The 16,552-nt window shown below is 39.9% G+C and overlaps 1 protein-coding gene across 1 annotated transcript in view; it reads right to left on the bottom strand.

Annotated features, from left to right (window-relative positions):
• Positions 1–15,040, bottom strand: part of GOPC (golgi associated PDZ and coiled-coil motif containing) — a 31,619-nt gene extending 16,579 nt beyond the window's left edge. The window contains exons 1-2 of the mRNA XM_075747952.1: positions 14,703–15,040; positions 538–702 (exon numbers count right to left, since the gene is read on the bottom strand). Of these exons, the coding sequence (XP_075604067.1) occupies positions 538–702; positions 14,703–14,996 (459 nt within the window). The 5' untranslated portion in view covers positions 14,997–15,040. The remainder of the gene's footprint in view (positions 1–537; positions 703–14,702) is intronic.
• Positions 15,041–16,552: the final 1,512 nt, after the last annotated feature.

Below are 16,552 nucleotides of genomic sequence, written 5' to 3' on the forward strand. Positions count from 1 at the left end.
ACCATATATGAATCTGCAGCATTCTTAAGAAGAAAGAATGACAATACAGAGAGGACTGTGATGCCATCTACCCTCTCTCTGTATGGCAAAACATTCCCATTCTTACTCTTATCAGAGTATAACTACAAGAAAAACAGTAGACTTACCCCACTTTAGGCTTTTTTAAGATAGGTGAAGATTTGGTTGTATTTGTATATTGGAAGTTATTATCTTTTGCAACTTCTATCTCCAGAAAAGTTTTATAAACCACCAAAATATTTTCTTATTCTACTTTAAGAAACCACTAAAAAACAGTTCATATAAAAACAACTTCTTAAATTCTTATTCATTATTCTGATGTTTTTAACGTATCATTATTTTTAATGGTTGCTAACAACCAATCATAAACATTAATTAAAAAAAAAGAAAAAAGTTAATTCTCTCTAACATTTTAAATATGAAAATTCATAGTCAGCTTATTAGCACCTCCCAAGGAAGAGCTTCAGTCAGGAGAGGGAAAAGTATAACATAATCCTTGATTTAAGCCACCATACTCACCAGTTTTGCCTTAATAGCCCCAGAGTCAACACTCTGACCGGTTTTGGCATGCAGCTGAAGTTGAACAGCATGGAGTTGCAAAAGCTGATCGTGCACTTCCTTTTCCAATACTGCTTTCTCTGCCTGCGTTTCTGTCAGTTCAGACTTCAGATCAACTAACTGTGCCTGTGAAGATATAATCCATCATAGTAATTAGAACAATGATTAAATGGGACCATCAGAATTGTAATACATAGATACATCATTTGCTGGTACATATATGCTATATGCAGTGTAATACAGCTAAGAGTACATGCTGTCACAGGTTCCTCTGCAGCCCAACTTAAGCACTGGATCGTTTGCAGGCTTTTCTACTCCCCAACTGCCACCAAATTCACTCATCCACAGACCCAGCGTCAAAAAACCATACTGCTGAAAGTAGCAGTAGCTGGGTTTTTCCTCACACAGACAATGGCATGTGATGCTGATGTCCACTCCAAAACAGGGCAATGGTATTAAACCTACTTAGGACTTACAACCATAGCAATGGAAACACAATTTAAAACTTTAAAATTATTAAATCTAATTGAAAAAAATTCTTGATCCAAGTAAAATTACAATTATTAATGTAATGCTGAAATCAAATAACCCAATTTACAATTGGTCTGTTATCAACAGCTTAACCAAAATAGGAAATGAGGTGGGCAAACCAGAAGCCATCAATTAACATGCCCCTAAAATACATTTGTAGAAAACCAGGACTAGTTACTAACTCTTAAAAAAGTGGGTTTGAAACATTTTAAATACAGTTTACATGTAGTATGTATATCTGGAATAACAGAATAAGTTCTAACATGTTCACCAGGTTACTTGTTATCCTTAAGTTCAAGTAGCATTTTAGAAGATAAACATTTACATATATATATACACACACACATTTATATAAGCTTTAAAGCCACCATTTGCCAAAAGAACCACAGAAGGTGATCTTAGGGGAGGGGAATTTTGATCATGCTTAATATTTTTAGGTAAATTCCCAGATTATATTTTCGCTTCCAAAAATTTGGAAGCTAAAAAGCAAAACACAAAAGCCACTGATTCTTCAAAAAAACCCCAAACCCTCTCATATTAAAGTAGGCTATTTTAGATAATTTAATACCATTACACTAATGTTCAAATGTGCACTGAATATCAAGTTCCAAGCCAACAATCACCCCATTCAACTACATAAATTACTGCTTTAAAAGGTCTTTACAAGGTGAGGTTTTTTAAATAATAATTAAAAAAAAAAAAGCAGGAAGGATTTGCCTATCAGTGGGGAGTATTTACTGGGTCTAACTTTAGGTACCTAATTTAGATGGACAGCCTCCTTAAGCTTCCAGCATAATTATCAGACCTAAGCAGGCTCTTCCAGAGGTGACTCAGAGCACCTAAATTAGAGTGCAAGTTGATGAGATGGGTCAGGCCAATACTCAGCTTGCTGCTGCCGAAAAGAATGATCTCCCTTCCTGCCCCCAGCTATGCCCCCTCATGTCACATCTCCAGGACCAAAGGGTGGGAGATGCCCTGCCCACGAGCTCTGCTGATTTCAGACCAGACTCCCCAGAACAGAGCAGAATCACCACTCTCTGTACACTTACATGGAGCCTCAACAGACCAAGTTAGCATTTACTTTTTGTCAGAGAATGGGGCTGCATGCATTTCCTTCCGCCTTCCAACTGCCAGAACAACAAAAAAATTGAACAATTTGTAAGCACTCGCAGAACTCTAAAGCAGAAATTGCCTTCTGCAGTAAGATATTTAAAATAGCATAAAGCCATATATTTTTAGAGAAATGCATTATATACCTATGTACAAAACTGCATTGTTCGCCTCAATGATCAGCCACTAATGTCTCTCTGCTATGGATTATCTACCCTCAAAAACAGACGCACACCTGAACTAAAGTAGCGAAAAAAAAAAAAATCACCAGCATAAGAGGTGATGATACAGTACAGAGCAGATAACTAAGACTTTAATAATGAAGGCACAGTATAACGCAGTCATGATTTCACATAACGTGTAACAATATTACTTCTACTTTATTATTTGTTCTTCTTATTATATAATGTATAATGATATTACTTCTACTTTTTAAAAGACCACTAATGTCTTCCTCCTTTCAAACAGGTATGACAAGCTAACATACTAACTTTTATTACTTTTTTGACTCATCCATTTCATTTGAAATGCCTGAAGAAGCAGAAAGTGGCAGAACAGATAAACTACATGTTTAATATTGTCCAGCCTCACCTACTACAGAATGAGATATAAGGAACAGAAGAGAGTTCTGGGGAAGAAAAAAAAAATTAAAAAAGAAAAAAAGAAGTTATTTCCCTATGTAGATTACATAGCAGCAAGAATGATGGCTACCAATTTTGCGATACGCATGATGCTCCAAAGGGATTACAAAGAGACCGTCAAACTCATAATAAAAATATAGTACGCTGCATCTGACCTTCGATTTAAATTCATATCCTGCTGTTTTAATAAAGAGAGCAAAATGAGAAATGGTAGGAGCGCACGTCATGAAGTAATCTATTTACACATTATGAAAAGTCATAAATCTATCCCCAGGAATGGATGCAGATACAAGAGTCACACCAAAAAGCAAACACAGTAAGTAGGTTTCAAATCTTGTGATCTACTTCTATGAAGGCTGACAAATCTTTACATTATTTCACAGAATTCTGCCTTTCACAGTTTGGCCAGCTCACTTAATTCTCCTTTAAATTACTCTTATTGGCACTGGGTTTTATCCACATTCCCTCACTTTGTTCTAAAGGAATCATATGGAAAGATCACTGGAAATTCAACAGCTCTACATTCAATTTTGGAAGCTACTCAGTAAAAAACAGAGACGGAGCAGAGACAGCAGAGGAAATGACGAGTACAAACAAGAACTATTGGTAAGGCCGTGGCTTCTGAGAGCACCATTCACTGCATGAGGCTGGGGTTCTACAGAAAAAGGTGGCGTCAGATCATATAATTATGTTTCATTTTGCATAAGCACAATGAGGATAAATTAATGTTGCACAAGCAACTGTATCAATCCTTTAAATTGGTAGCTTTTAGGATGTACTTTCCAACAAGCCTGTCGTACGAGAGATGTCATCTATTTTGAAGGTGCCCTGGTTTTGGCTGAGATAGAGTTAATTTTCTTTGTAGTAGCTGGCATAGTGCTGTGTTTTGTATTTAGGACGAGAATAATGTTGATAACACACTGATGGTTTTAGTTGTTGCTAGGTAGTTGTAGTGTCTACACTAAGTCAAGGACTTTTCAGCTTCTCACGCCCTGCCAGGTGCACAGGGAGCTGGGAGAGCACAGCCAGGACAGCTGACCCAGCCTGGCCAGAGGGATATTCCCTGCCACAGCACATCATGCTCCGGATAGAACTGGGGAAGCTGGCTGGGAAGCAGATTTGCTGCTTGGAAACAGATTGGGCATTGGGTTGTTTTTTTTTTCCTTCTGCATGTGGTGAGCAATTGCACTTGTGCATCACTTGTTTTATTTATTATTATTACTATTCTCTTCCTTTGTTATCCTATTAAACTGTCTTTATCTCAACCCACGAGGGTGTTTTTCCCAATTCTCCTCCTTATCCCCTTGAGGAGGGAGAGGCAAGCAAGTGGCTGTGTGGTGCTTGGTTACTGGCTGGGGTTACACCACAACAGAGGGTCACCTGTGACTCTTCTAGAATTTGTGGAGAAGCCAGCTGGGGCAAAAGTAACAAACACCCACCCACAGGAGACCATTGAGCTTCATGGTCAGGAGAGATTAAGAAGAGCCACCAAACAACAAATGCAGAACAGAAACTTTCATTGGGGAACAATAAGAGCAGAGGTTGAAGAGAAGGCAGTACATTTACTTTCATAACATCCTTTAACAGTAACTTGCAGATTCAACCAAAAGAGGAACTCTTCTCTATTTAGAGCAGTATACAGCTGTGCAATTATCATGTATTAGCAAGTATCACACTACAAGGTAACACCTTAGTTTCCTTCTGCTAACTCATTCATGAATCTACGCCCCAGGCAACGCACAGTTAGGAACAGGACTGGACTGTGCCTCATGGAAGTATGATTTAATGATGAAAACCTACATCTAGCCCTACAGCACAGACGGAGAGAGAAATGGAGAATCAAGAAGACAGGATACAAGAGACAGAATTTGCACAGCTTTTTTTCCCCTTTTATTCTGACAACTGTTGGCAAGGTCAATGCCTTTTGAGATACGCTCATTTGTCTCTGACTCACTGAAGTCTTGGATACTTTTCTCAGACCAAGATCCGTAACTGGAGTTTGATGCCAATGGCAATGGAAAGTGCCTGGTTCTGTTAATTTCCAGTCTGTGAATACGGAAGGGAAGCCAAAGCTTACTGAAATCAACCAGAAAATAACAAAGTTTTTCTTTACTCAAAGAAAGTCAGACCATTTGTTTGAATGCTCCGCTCTTCCCACCTCTCTGGTCTGGTCACAACAATCACTAACTTTTCCTGAAGTGTTCTAAGAAATGTTTCAGTTCTATACTGGCTGCTGAGAACTCTGAGAAGTTACATAAATGAGACACTATGGAAAACAGTCAGAAAAAAAAAAAGCATTACTGACAGAATCACTTATTTTTCTCAAGTACCTCATTCAAGCATGTTCTCCAGTTTATCAATAATTACTAGACATATTACTGTTCATTTCTTTGTATTTACTGTCCCAGTTGCAATCCATTCACTGTCAACTATACAAGACATACTCCTAGGTTTCTTACCTTTTTTTTTTTCTCTTCGCTGTTTTGAATAAAAAACCCCAAACCAACCTTTAATACTGATTTGATCTGTCTGGGGTAGGGGGAGGAAAGGTAATCCCACAAGTCTGGTTTTTTTCCTTTTCTTCCACAGATTTCCAGTAAACACATGCTATTTCAGAAAAAGCTACTGTTTCAGATTATTACTCCACTGGTCTATAATCAAGCTACTTCTAACTCTAAATAAAAGTCAACAATTTGAGTAAATTGCAGATCTTGGTCAAATTAATCAAATAGTAAAGCTCAGTATTTATCTTCCTAACAGTCACATGATACCAGAAGTATAGTTTTGAAAAGCTAACTAAATATTTACTCAATTTTGGGCATATTTTGCCATTTACTAGATAGTTTCTATTTCAGAGAGATCTTACACCTATGAAAATTAAAACAAAATTTCATTGAAATAACTCAAGAATTTAGAAATTATTCTTTTTTTCCATAAGATATACAAGAAAATAAATCATTGCATTAAGCAACAAATACTTATTCTGCAGAGCATTCAAAAATATTATTGCAGAAATAATAATAATAAAAAAAATCTCTAGACAAAACAGTCCAGACATAATGTCCTTCTATTTTTAAGCAACAGTTCTTATTTCCTGGTCAAGCAGTTATGAGTTATCAAAAAGCTGTGTTTGATATAAATGATCTTATGCAAAATATGTATTTTAAGCTGTCAATATAATCAATTTTAGCTTAAACACTGGGATTGGCTGCACTTAGTCATGGAATTCTTAAAGTCTTAACCAGTGCTCTTCATTAGAAGGGAGAGGGCTTTAAGCCTTAGAAACAAAATAAACATCACTGAGGTCTCTGATCATTTTCTATTATATCATTTTTTTCATATGTTGGTTTGAAGTCTCATAAAAAATACTTATTCATCCACCTATACATTTTTCATAGAAAAGTGACTGTTAGAGTAACTATACAAAAGTAATTTATTTTTGTAATATCTCAGACCCATACTCAAAGATCTTATGCTAAGTTTGTACATAATGAAGAATAAAACGTGGACCTTGCCCTGAACAACCTACAATGTAAACACACGAAGGAAATTATTAATAAATGTAACATGTAAGAGAAGGACAAATACGTAGGTACTTGTGTCTAGAACCACACAACAGGAAGCAGACAGATGGCATGCTAAACCACAAGTTACCATTTCTCATAACCATCACTGCTTGAATGCGGCATTAGAAGATGGCAATATCGCAGCCTCTGAGATCTAAAGCATCAGAGCACACACAGACTGAGAAAACTTCAGAAAGTTGATAGTGACTAACGTACCATGTCGACAGGAAACAATCTACCTCTCACTACTGAAAGGGAAACCAGTTGCAGGGGGGTGGGGGGCGAGAGATGGCATCCTCAGATATAATAAAGACAATGTCTCTAGCTTTGGGAAAAGCTTTTTTGTTTTCTGAGCTGTCATTTCAGTATTTCCTGCAGTACAGACAAGAGTTTTATTTGAGCTAATAGATACGAAAAAATATCTAAGACTTACCCATCGCCCAGACATAAGGACTCAAAATAGAGCCGAGTTGAATTGAAAAGCTAGGTGATAAGCCTGAATAGTGGCATTATTCACCATGCCAAATAAAAATGAGAGGATGACCTGAATTCCCTCAACATCAAAGTATAATGATGCACTTTTTGGTATATCAATTTTTAGCTCAAAAAAAGATGAAGCATAATGGACATATTAGAAAACACACAGATTTTTCAGCAAAGGAAAGCTAGATGATACACACAAAAATATCCATCGTGTTACCAGCCCCCAGTGACTGAAAGTCATAAGCCAAGCACTCATCAAATGCCTTTAAAGATTTTCTCATTTTCCTTTCATTTCAGGCCTTTAGGGTACACCTAATTCATTTTCATACCAAGCCTTCTAAACTCATAAAGGCCTGAAAACTGTCTTTTTAAAATGAGAGATGATTTTTTTTTTCCCACCATATCATCTCTAGATGCCAGCAGACAGGACTTCAAGAAGCACTGAACACCAGCAGAGGAGCAATACAAAACCCACAGAAACTGGTAACATTTCATCATTTCTATCTTAGTTTCCTGAAAAAGGCAGCCTAGTGCCATCATTTTATCTGCATGTGTATATTTCTCCCTATTTCACCTTCCCTCCCTGCTGATTTGAACTGAATCCATTTTCGAGATTCAAACAAATCCATTAGAGGTGTGTATGATTAAAGTCGCTACAACAGACAAGTTTTGCACAAAACAGCTGCTCAGTAGGAAACAGAGACAGATTAGTGCCCTCACGGAGGGAAAAGCAGGAAGAGTCAGACCTCAGCTAGTTTGTTTAATCCACCCAGAGACAAGAGCAAACAGCGCAGTGGCTAGGCACCACATGCACAGTTCTGAGCCAGTGACTGTGCTGCTGCCTCTTGTCCAGCCAGTGAACCAAAATCATAGGCAGATGAAAAGGCAAAGGATGCTGTGGTGTGGAAAATCACAGATCATGGGAGAGAACTGGGGGTGTCCGAGCTGGAAGGTCTGAGTGACTCCAGAAAGTGCTCAACATTTGCATTAGGACAAATCATTCCCCACAAATCAGCAGGAAGTGAGATTTCACATGCTCCATTGATTCTGTTACCAATAAAATGCCTCCGGTAAATATATTTTTAACAGCTAATTTTACAAGAGAGGTCCCTTGGAGTCTTGCCATGGATCAAACCAAAATTCATACACAAATAAAGTATATGAGGTGTTTTTACTTCTTCAGCAGCGTGTCCTCATGTAATTTATGCTATAAAGTTTACCAACATACGTGTTTCTGTATTTAAACATTCACTCCTGATCAGGACTATTAACATTCTGACTTAAAGGTTGAAGGACCTAGGATCACGAAACACAACAGAGCATACTACAATGCTGCAATTACTCTGTGGCTTCTGTCCCAGTATATGCACAAAAAAAGCAATATAAATATCAAGGTAGGTCAGTAGCGTATTTACTTAACATTACATTTTAGAGGCATATTTTTAAAGACAGAAATGTTACTTAAAGGCAAAAGCAGGTTAAAAAACCCTAATCATGCTTTACAAACAATGAAATCATTATTCCTAAGTGTTCCCATAACATTACACAACTGCAGGATAAAAAATTATTTTTCAAGATGTGACAGCTGTAGCTCCTACAGCCAGAGGCCTGAACACACTCACAGACACCAGACACGCAAGTGGTGCTGGTTCAACAACAAAAGAGCCTGTCGTGCACACCTATGAACCACACAGCCCACATACTAGTAAGTTTTCATAGGGACCCCTAACTTTACATCTAGGGACTGATGCCAATGCATCTGAAACTCTTAAGTATTCTCTAATTGCTGGAAGAAAGGATTGCCTCCATTTTCTCACCAGCGTCACTTCACCACCTTCACTACAGCTCTCCAAAAGACAAGAACACCCTACCCTTTCTCAGTCTTGACTATCAGATTCTTCCTATCAAGCAGCATTTGCTGCAATTTCTTACACAAGCCCAGTAAGTTTAATGGACTGGTTTGAATGAGAAACCATGAAACAGATCAGAGCCCTATTAATCTCACTGTGCTCCTTGCAAAACTAAACAATGTGACAGCACTGAACAAAATGCGAGTTTCTGAATAAATGATACACTTGGGAACAACAATTTTTGTTGATAAACACCCCCCCCCAATTACCATACAACCAAAGAATGCTTACCACTTGCCAATGAGGAAAATGACCAGTCTGTTTCAAGAAATTATTTTAAAAGACTGTACTCGTAATTTTAAAAATTAAATTAAAAGCCTTTATTTCATTATTATTGTGACCTCAAAAAGGACATATGTCATTTAAGTTTTTAGTTAAAAGTTTAAATTTAACAAAATGGTCTTTATTATGTGGCTAGTAAGAACATGAATGACAAAATTTACGGCTACTGACTCCCTAAATAAACACTACAGTAGTGTAGCTACGTACGTAGTCTTGGTAAAAATGCAGTGCATGAAACTGAACACTCGAATGAATCATAAATTAATTTAGTCCACGTTTAATACATCCCATACAGAATACAAAGTACATGAAACATCTCCATTTCTCAGATTCCCTTCTAGTCCTGACAAAACATTCATAAGACTGGTCAGCAAATTAAAAGGATGCAAAACAACATTCATACTTCTTTATCTTCTCTGCTGAAGACCATTCTGGATATGTAATTATTTGCACACTTTCCTCCCAACAATTAAGAGATAACACAATAATGCATGTAAAGTATCTTACAAATTTAGTTGCAATTTACATAAATGGATACATCAACCAACATTTATATGCCAGTCACTGATCTTTTTCATCTCTATCGTTAAAATACCTGTTACTGCAGCAACCTATTATTGTTTTCACTTTGTTTTATGTACTGTTTCTTGCCACTGTTTTACTTTGTATTTGACTGTATCATTCTGTTGGCACCTTACAGAAGCACAAATTACGTTTTTTAAATCACTGCTTGTACACTTTGCTGCCAGTGCCAAATTTCTGTCTGCCTCACAAAGACATTTTTTCAGGTTGACCATGCTTCTCGTTGTTTATTAAGACGACATAAATCCATTCTTAGAAGTCATATTGGTACTTTTATTATTGCCATTATTTTAAAGTCATACTAGCTATGCAACATAATTCACGAAATAAAACTAAGAAATATAAGCTAAAATACTGGTTCCCTATCACTTATTCTTTGGCAACTCCCAACAAATAAGACAGAGAAAAGGAAAACACTTTACTGCATGCTGACTGAAACTGTACTAAGCTAGTTAAACTTCTACAGAATTCGAGAGCTTCTGTTACAGGAAAAATATGAATTAAGCATAGGTGACCCCTTTAAATAGGGCCTAATTATTATGAGAAAAGTTATTTGTATAAAACTAATGGTAATTTAGTATATATAAGCCAACTGGAATATTTATGCAAACCTGTACTTCCACTTCCCAAATATCTGAAAACTGCTCATATTTTAGGATATAAAATGAGCTGGATCAAATCTCATTGAATTGTTTTTCCAAAAGACCATATTCTATTTAGTAGCAACAGATTTCTATTCCAAAAGAAAAAATGTATTCAGAGTTAAAAGTGTAATTACCTCAGTAAATACTGGAAATTGTTATGACATTTGAAAAAAATTAAAACAATTTACTTTTCTTATGAAGTTATTGACACTCCCAGTTTCATAGACACATCTGTCACGGGGCAAAGAAATATCTTGGACTTCAACAGATGCATTTCTCACTACAATGCAAAGGAGGGAGGGGGGAAAAAAAATCCAAACAGACCCGCACAAGAAGGTATAAGGTCCTACCTTGGTTTAAAAAGTATAGCTAAACAACAAAGCAGGACTACAATTCTGCAGTGTGCTCCATAAGATGGACTCGCATGCTATATGAAAAGTCACCATGCACATAAAGCCACCTATGTTTAGGTTTTTATGGTTTTCAGTTTTGGCTTTTTTACAGGAATCTTCAGATTACCTACATAATATTACATATGCTTTAGCTGATACGGTAACAAGTTACTTACAGAAGAATTCGGCTTATAGGAACATGCTCCTCTAAACCTGCTAACTGATTCCAAGTTCATCAAGGACATAAAACTACATATGCAATTAACTTTTTTAGACATATACTTAAATGTTTTCCTTAACTTTAGCATGTACATTGGCTTAACACAATTGCCAAGATACAGGGTGTGCTCTACCAGACATTCCTTTCTAGCTTGTTCATTTAAAATTACAGAATCAGATTGGCAGTCAAAGTGCCACAGTTAAAGTCAAGCTCAGTTTTCACTGGCACATTGACCTACTTCTTTTACAAAATTGCACTATACAGAACTTTTATTTTTTGAAATGGACATTTAGACAATGTCACACTCACCATCATGTAATTTTTTTTCAAAAATGATAGTCAAACAGGAAAAAACAAATCCTGTGCACTTCCTCTCAATTAAAAATCTACTGAAATCTCACACACTGACTGGTAGCCTGCATCTGCTGATTTATAATTTTTTCTGAGAGACAGAGCATCACAAAAAAAATCTCCTTTAAAATGGCTGTCGTCTCCTTTTGTTCTAACAGTCTGAGGCCCTTACTGTCCTCCATCAAGATACACTTCATTTGTTCATACTGAAGTGAAGCTGATCTCAGAAAAGACAGTGGCTTCTATCACCTAACACTTTTTTTTCCCCTTTGATAAACTACTTAATTCAACTCTGTCCTACTGTGACCATCAGGAAAAACATGAAAACAAACCCTCCTCCCCTTTTGTTTAATTAGTTTAATTTAGGACTGCAAATGTTATTAGCACAGTAGTATGTTTATAACCTTTCACCACCCTAAAGCCCAAGCGAATTTATCTGCATACATCCACTGTGCATCTGCATACCTTTAGGTTCCTTCTAAAAATAACTTACCCCTGAAATGGCAACATACAACTCCCTCTTTGGAAACTACTGTCTTCCCAGAATACTTCTTTCACTATTCAGAAACATCCCTCATACAATATTTTACCTAGACTCATCTCTCTACCAGGAAGTATACACCAATGATGCTAAAACAATTTTTTTTTGCACCGAAGTCCTACAGCAAGAGCTTCCATCCACCAAACCAACTAAGCTGTGCCTCTTAAAAGCAACTGTATCAATCAGAGAATGCATATTAAGCTGATAAAGTTAATAAAGCAAAGTCTGAACTGCATTTCTTTATTCTTGTCTGTAATATTATAAGACCTGACAATTTCTGGTCAAGGAAATGGAACCCACAAACAACAGAATGATACTCATCATTTTTTTTATTAATTTGATTTTCCTTTAGGAAATAATGTCACCCATTCAGTAAGCCAAGAGCAGGCAAATGCAGCTGCAGGAGTAAAGTCTTAGCTTTCAACAGTCACTGACACATTCAGTCAAAGTATCTTCATCCAAATAAAGGCGTATTTCTGAAGATGGATTTAACTTATTGGCTTGAATAAGCATTTGTACCTAAGTAAACTATGACTAATGACACTTTTATGAATGTGACGAAAGCTTTGTATTAAAATTTACAAGCACTTTAAGGTTACAATCGTGAGCTATTAAGAAATGACTGCAATTTTAAAAGAAACAGAGTAAACTTGCATTATTAAAAAAAACCAAGAAAGTAAATCCACTGATCACATCCTAAACTCCAGTATTAAGGTTAGTGACTTCTTTAAAAATATGTAACTGTATCCTTCATTTTGGACACTGAGGCTTTTGACTAGACATCTGTGCAAGTAAAAAGACAAGACACTCTTCTCGACAGAGCAGCTCCATCTTTTGGATATTTTAAATGGCAGTTTTCATTTCAAGTTTATGACACTAATAATCATCAGGTCCTAAAATTAACAACACTCAGGATAATACTATAACCTTCTAAAGGTCTATTTGAAAGATAAAAATTTCTTTAGAGGTATGAGGCCTATTATAGTATCAGAAATAAAAATATTTCACAAAATAAAAAACTTTTTATTCACTTCTAAAGTACTTACTCTGGATTCTTAGTACCATTTTTATCAAACAATTACTTCATGCACTTAGATACAATAATTATGTTATCAGAACTACTAACTGTGCTCCTTTGCTCAACTCATTCAAGATTGAGGCACAGATGTCTGGTTACTTAGGTGCCCCTGATGATTTTAATTGGATACCAAAATACCTTTCAGGATCTGCGTTTTATAATTTCCTTTCAAAATATTTAAGCTTGAAACAACTTTTCAAAGAAATATTTACCAAACATCAACTCATTCTCTTAAAGTAACCTGAAAACTCATACGTTTTACAAGTCTGTACACAACACTCACCATCCCTGTGTAATATGCAATAAATACTAATTGTCTACTATAAACTCATAAATCTTATTTTACTACACCTATACGATTAAGCCTACTGAATAGGTTGATACATACCCAATACTGAAATGTATATGACAGCATAGCATTATAAACACAAAAATATCATAAACATAAGTACAGTAAGTATTCTGGTAAAATAGACTGCAATGAAAAAAGCTCCTAGTTTAATGATGTCTTTGTTCTACTCTGAAATATCCTGTTCCTCTGTTAAACTCTATGGATTACTTTGCATAACAATGTCTTCATACCAGGAAGAAACCTGATTAAAACTAAAGCCAATTTACTTACTTCCTACTGCAAGGCAGACCTTCAGAAGAGCAGGTTACTGTTTGAAGAGTCCTAAATTCCTTTATTATAATAAGTGTAACACAAAGAACTGAAAGAACTGAATTCTGTGGTTTACTTGTCTATTTAAGCTCTCACAAAGCACGTATCTTCATGGTTTTGAAGCAGTTTTTCCCCTTACTCCCATAAAAGCAGAACAAGCAATACAACACCAAAAAGTCTACAAGAGATACTGAAGAAACGCGATGGTTTTAGCCCAGGGAAAAGCTAACTGAGGGAAGACACATCAACAGTCTTCTAATATGTAACAGAAAGACAAGAGGGCAGTTAACATCCACAACTGTTAAAGGCAAGACAAATAATATAACCTACTAAACCAAAAATTACTCCAGTTAGACAGTTATAAAATGACCGTAAAGTTCCCCAGAATCTCCTTCTGGAGTGCTTCAGTTCTTGCAGAAGTCCCAGGACCTGCTGCCCTGCCTCTTTAGCAGCATCAGCACCAGCCAGCTAGGCTCCAGCTGATGCTTCTTTCTTCCCACCGTGACTGAAATAATTTTCTGACACTAAGTCTTTGGCAAAAAAGCTATTAGATCTGCCTCGGAGTATGAAGGGACAAGAGGACCTGTCAAAGTCCATCCCAAATCCATTTTTCTGTTTCCTTTACTTGTAAGCAGGAATAACGTCCTCATTTTCACTACAAGTTTTAAGCACCTTGACCATATGTCTTTGTCCCATTTTTAAAAGGCTTTCCAAATTCACTAGGGACATAATGCAAATAGAAGACTAGTCAGCAGCATCTGTTGCTCAAGACTGCTGCTTTCAACATCAAAGAGAACTTTTTTTTGGCAGGCACCGCTTCATGCCCGTGCTATAATAATCAAAAGCAGAGTATCGGCACGGCCAGGCCTGAATCCCGCGGGGCTGGACGCAGCCTCCCAGATCAACCCTCCCCAGATGCTCCCAGTACGGCGCCCAGCAGCCGCAGGGCACGGGAGGGGCCTCTCACCGCCAGCTCGGGCAGGGCACGGTCCCCGCCAGCCACCCCGACACCTCCCCGCGGGGCGCGGCCGGGAGATGCGCCACCAGACCGGCACGACCCCGCCGGTAGCAGCCCACCGCCCCCCCCCCGCTCCGACCAGAGGTCCCCGGGGGCTTCCTCCGCCTCCCCCTCACCTCCAGCTTGTGGTTGATCTGGGACACGGTCTGCGCCTTGTGGCAGAGCTGGGCGAAGCAGGAGCTGAGGCTCGTCATCTTCTGCCGCCCCTCGTAGGTGATGTCGGCCTGGTCCGGGTCGATCTCGCCCAGCAGCAGGTCCACGTCCACGAAGGCCTTGTCGAACTCCTTCTCCAGCACCTCCAGCCAGCGGAACATGGAGACCCCGCCGCCCGCCGCCGAGGCCGAACCGGCCGCGCCCCCGCCGCAGGCCGCGGCGCCCGGCCCGCAAGAACCGCCGCCCGCCGCCGACATGCTGCTGCTGCTGCTGCCGCTGCTGCCGCCCCCTCCCCTCACACGCCCCGGCCCCCCGGGCAAGGCAGGGCAGGGCACGGCAGGGCCCGCGCCCCCCGCCTCAGCCCCCGCCCCGCCTCAGCCGCCCCCTGCGGTCTGCTCCCTGCGCGCGCCCCCTCCCGCCCCACGGGACAACGCGGCGACGGCAGCAGCAACGGACCCGGCCCGGCTCCACCGGGGCAGCCACGCAGGGAAGCGAGAGGAATGTGCCTGGCGCGCATGCGCGGCAGCGCTGACAGACCGCTTCGGAGGCGGTGCGCCGTCGCCCGATGGCCAGCAGTGCGCGGCTCGTGCTGCCTGCCACAACTCCAAGCGGCGGCAGGCAGTAACGGCCGAGCCCCAAAACCCCGATCGCGGCCGCTGCGCTCCCGGTCTGCGCCGCCAAGGGGCGCTCCGGGCCGGGCCGGGCCGGGCCGGGCCGTGACGGGGGGCGGAGGGACCTCGCCTGCCCGAGGACGCTCCGTCTCGCCTCGGCACCGTCTACCTGTCCCCGGGCCGGGGGCCCCGTTTCCAGGTAGAGCCCTCAGCGGCCGGTGAGGCCACCGCTCTGCCTCCGGCGGCAGGCACGGCGCGTTCAGCCCGTGTCGCCCGCCTGCCCCACGGCTGCCAGTAACGGCGCCTCCCGCCCTGCCCTCTCCTCAGCACCGCGCGTGGCGTCGGGCGCGACCTAAACGAAGATTTTTCACTAGGAGAAATGTTTGGGGTTGGGTTGGGTTTGGGTTTTTTTTCCTTGAATTTAGCATTTCTCAACTTTAATCTTGGTGCTGAGGAAGCTGGCTATTCGTTCCCGTGGGGTCCCCACCTGGGAAGGAGCCCGAGGCCATGGCAGGTCACTCAGACCTGAGGATTTACCTTACAACACACCACCCCTCACAGGCCCTGTGTCCTTTGTATCTTCCAGAAAAGTTCCACTTTTTTTTCAGGTTCAAGAGACTGCAGTATCAATAGCTGGAATAGCAAAAAAATTACTAAAATGCACGTTTCCCCCCTCCTGTGGGAGCGGGAGAGGAAAGAGAAGTCTTTGTATTCACAAAGACAGCGAGCAGGTGGCAAAACACGCAGCTGGATTTGCAGTTACACATTCATTGCTCGTGCTCAGCAGAGATGCAAACCTGGAAGTATTGTATAAAAAGGACTGCCCCAGGCACCTTTGCATCTCTAGAAGCACTGATGAATGCAGTTATACCCATATAAAAAAGTATTTGCATTTTTTTTAGTGCATTCGGGTTCTGAAAATGAAATAAATTTCAGGCAATAAGCTATCTCTACATGGATGCTTTCTCCAAGGCATTCACTGTGGTTAACAGCTCATCTCCTTTGAAATAGTGCAATTGATTCTGATTATTTTAGTAGGAGATTTATTAGCAGGTCTTGTAGAGATCTGATGCAGCTTGGCTTTACTGCATCAAAGTAGTAATTCCACCTCAAAAGAGAAAAAGGATCATTTTAACCCAGATCAGGACCCTAATCCTGCCTACAACGTGGCCCCACAGACTACTCTGCCTGCAGAACAGAAG

The sequence above is a fragment of the Balearica regulorum genome, chromosome 3, assembly GCF_011004875.1.
Source record: "Balearica regulorum gibbericeps isolate bBalReg1 chromosome 3, bBalReg1.pri, whole genome shotgun sequence".
In the NCBI taxonomy this organism is placed as follows: Eukaryota; Metazoa; Chordata; class Aves; order Gruiformes; family Gruidae; genus Balearica; species Balearica regulorum.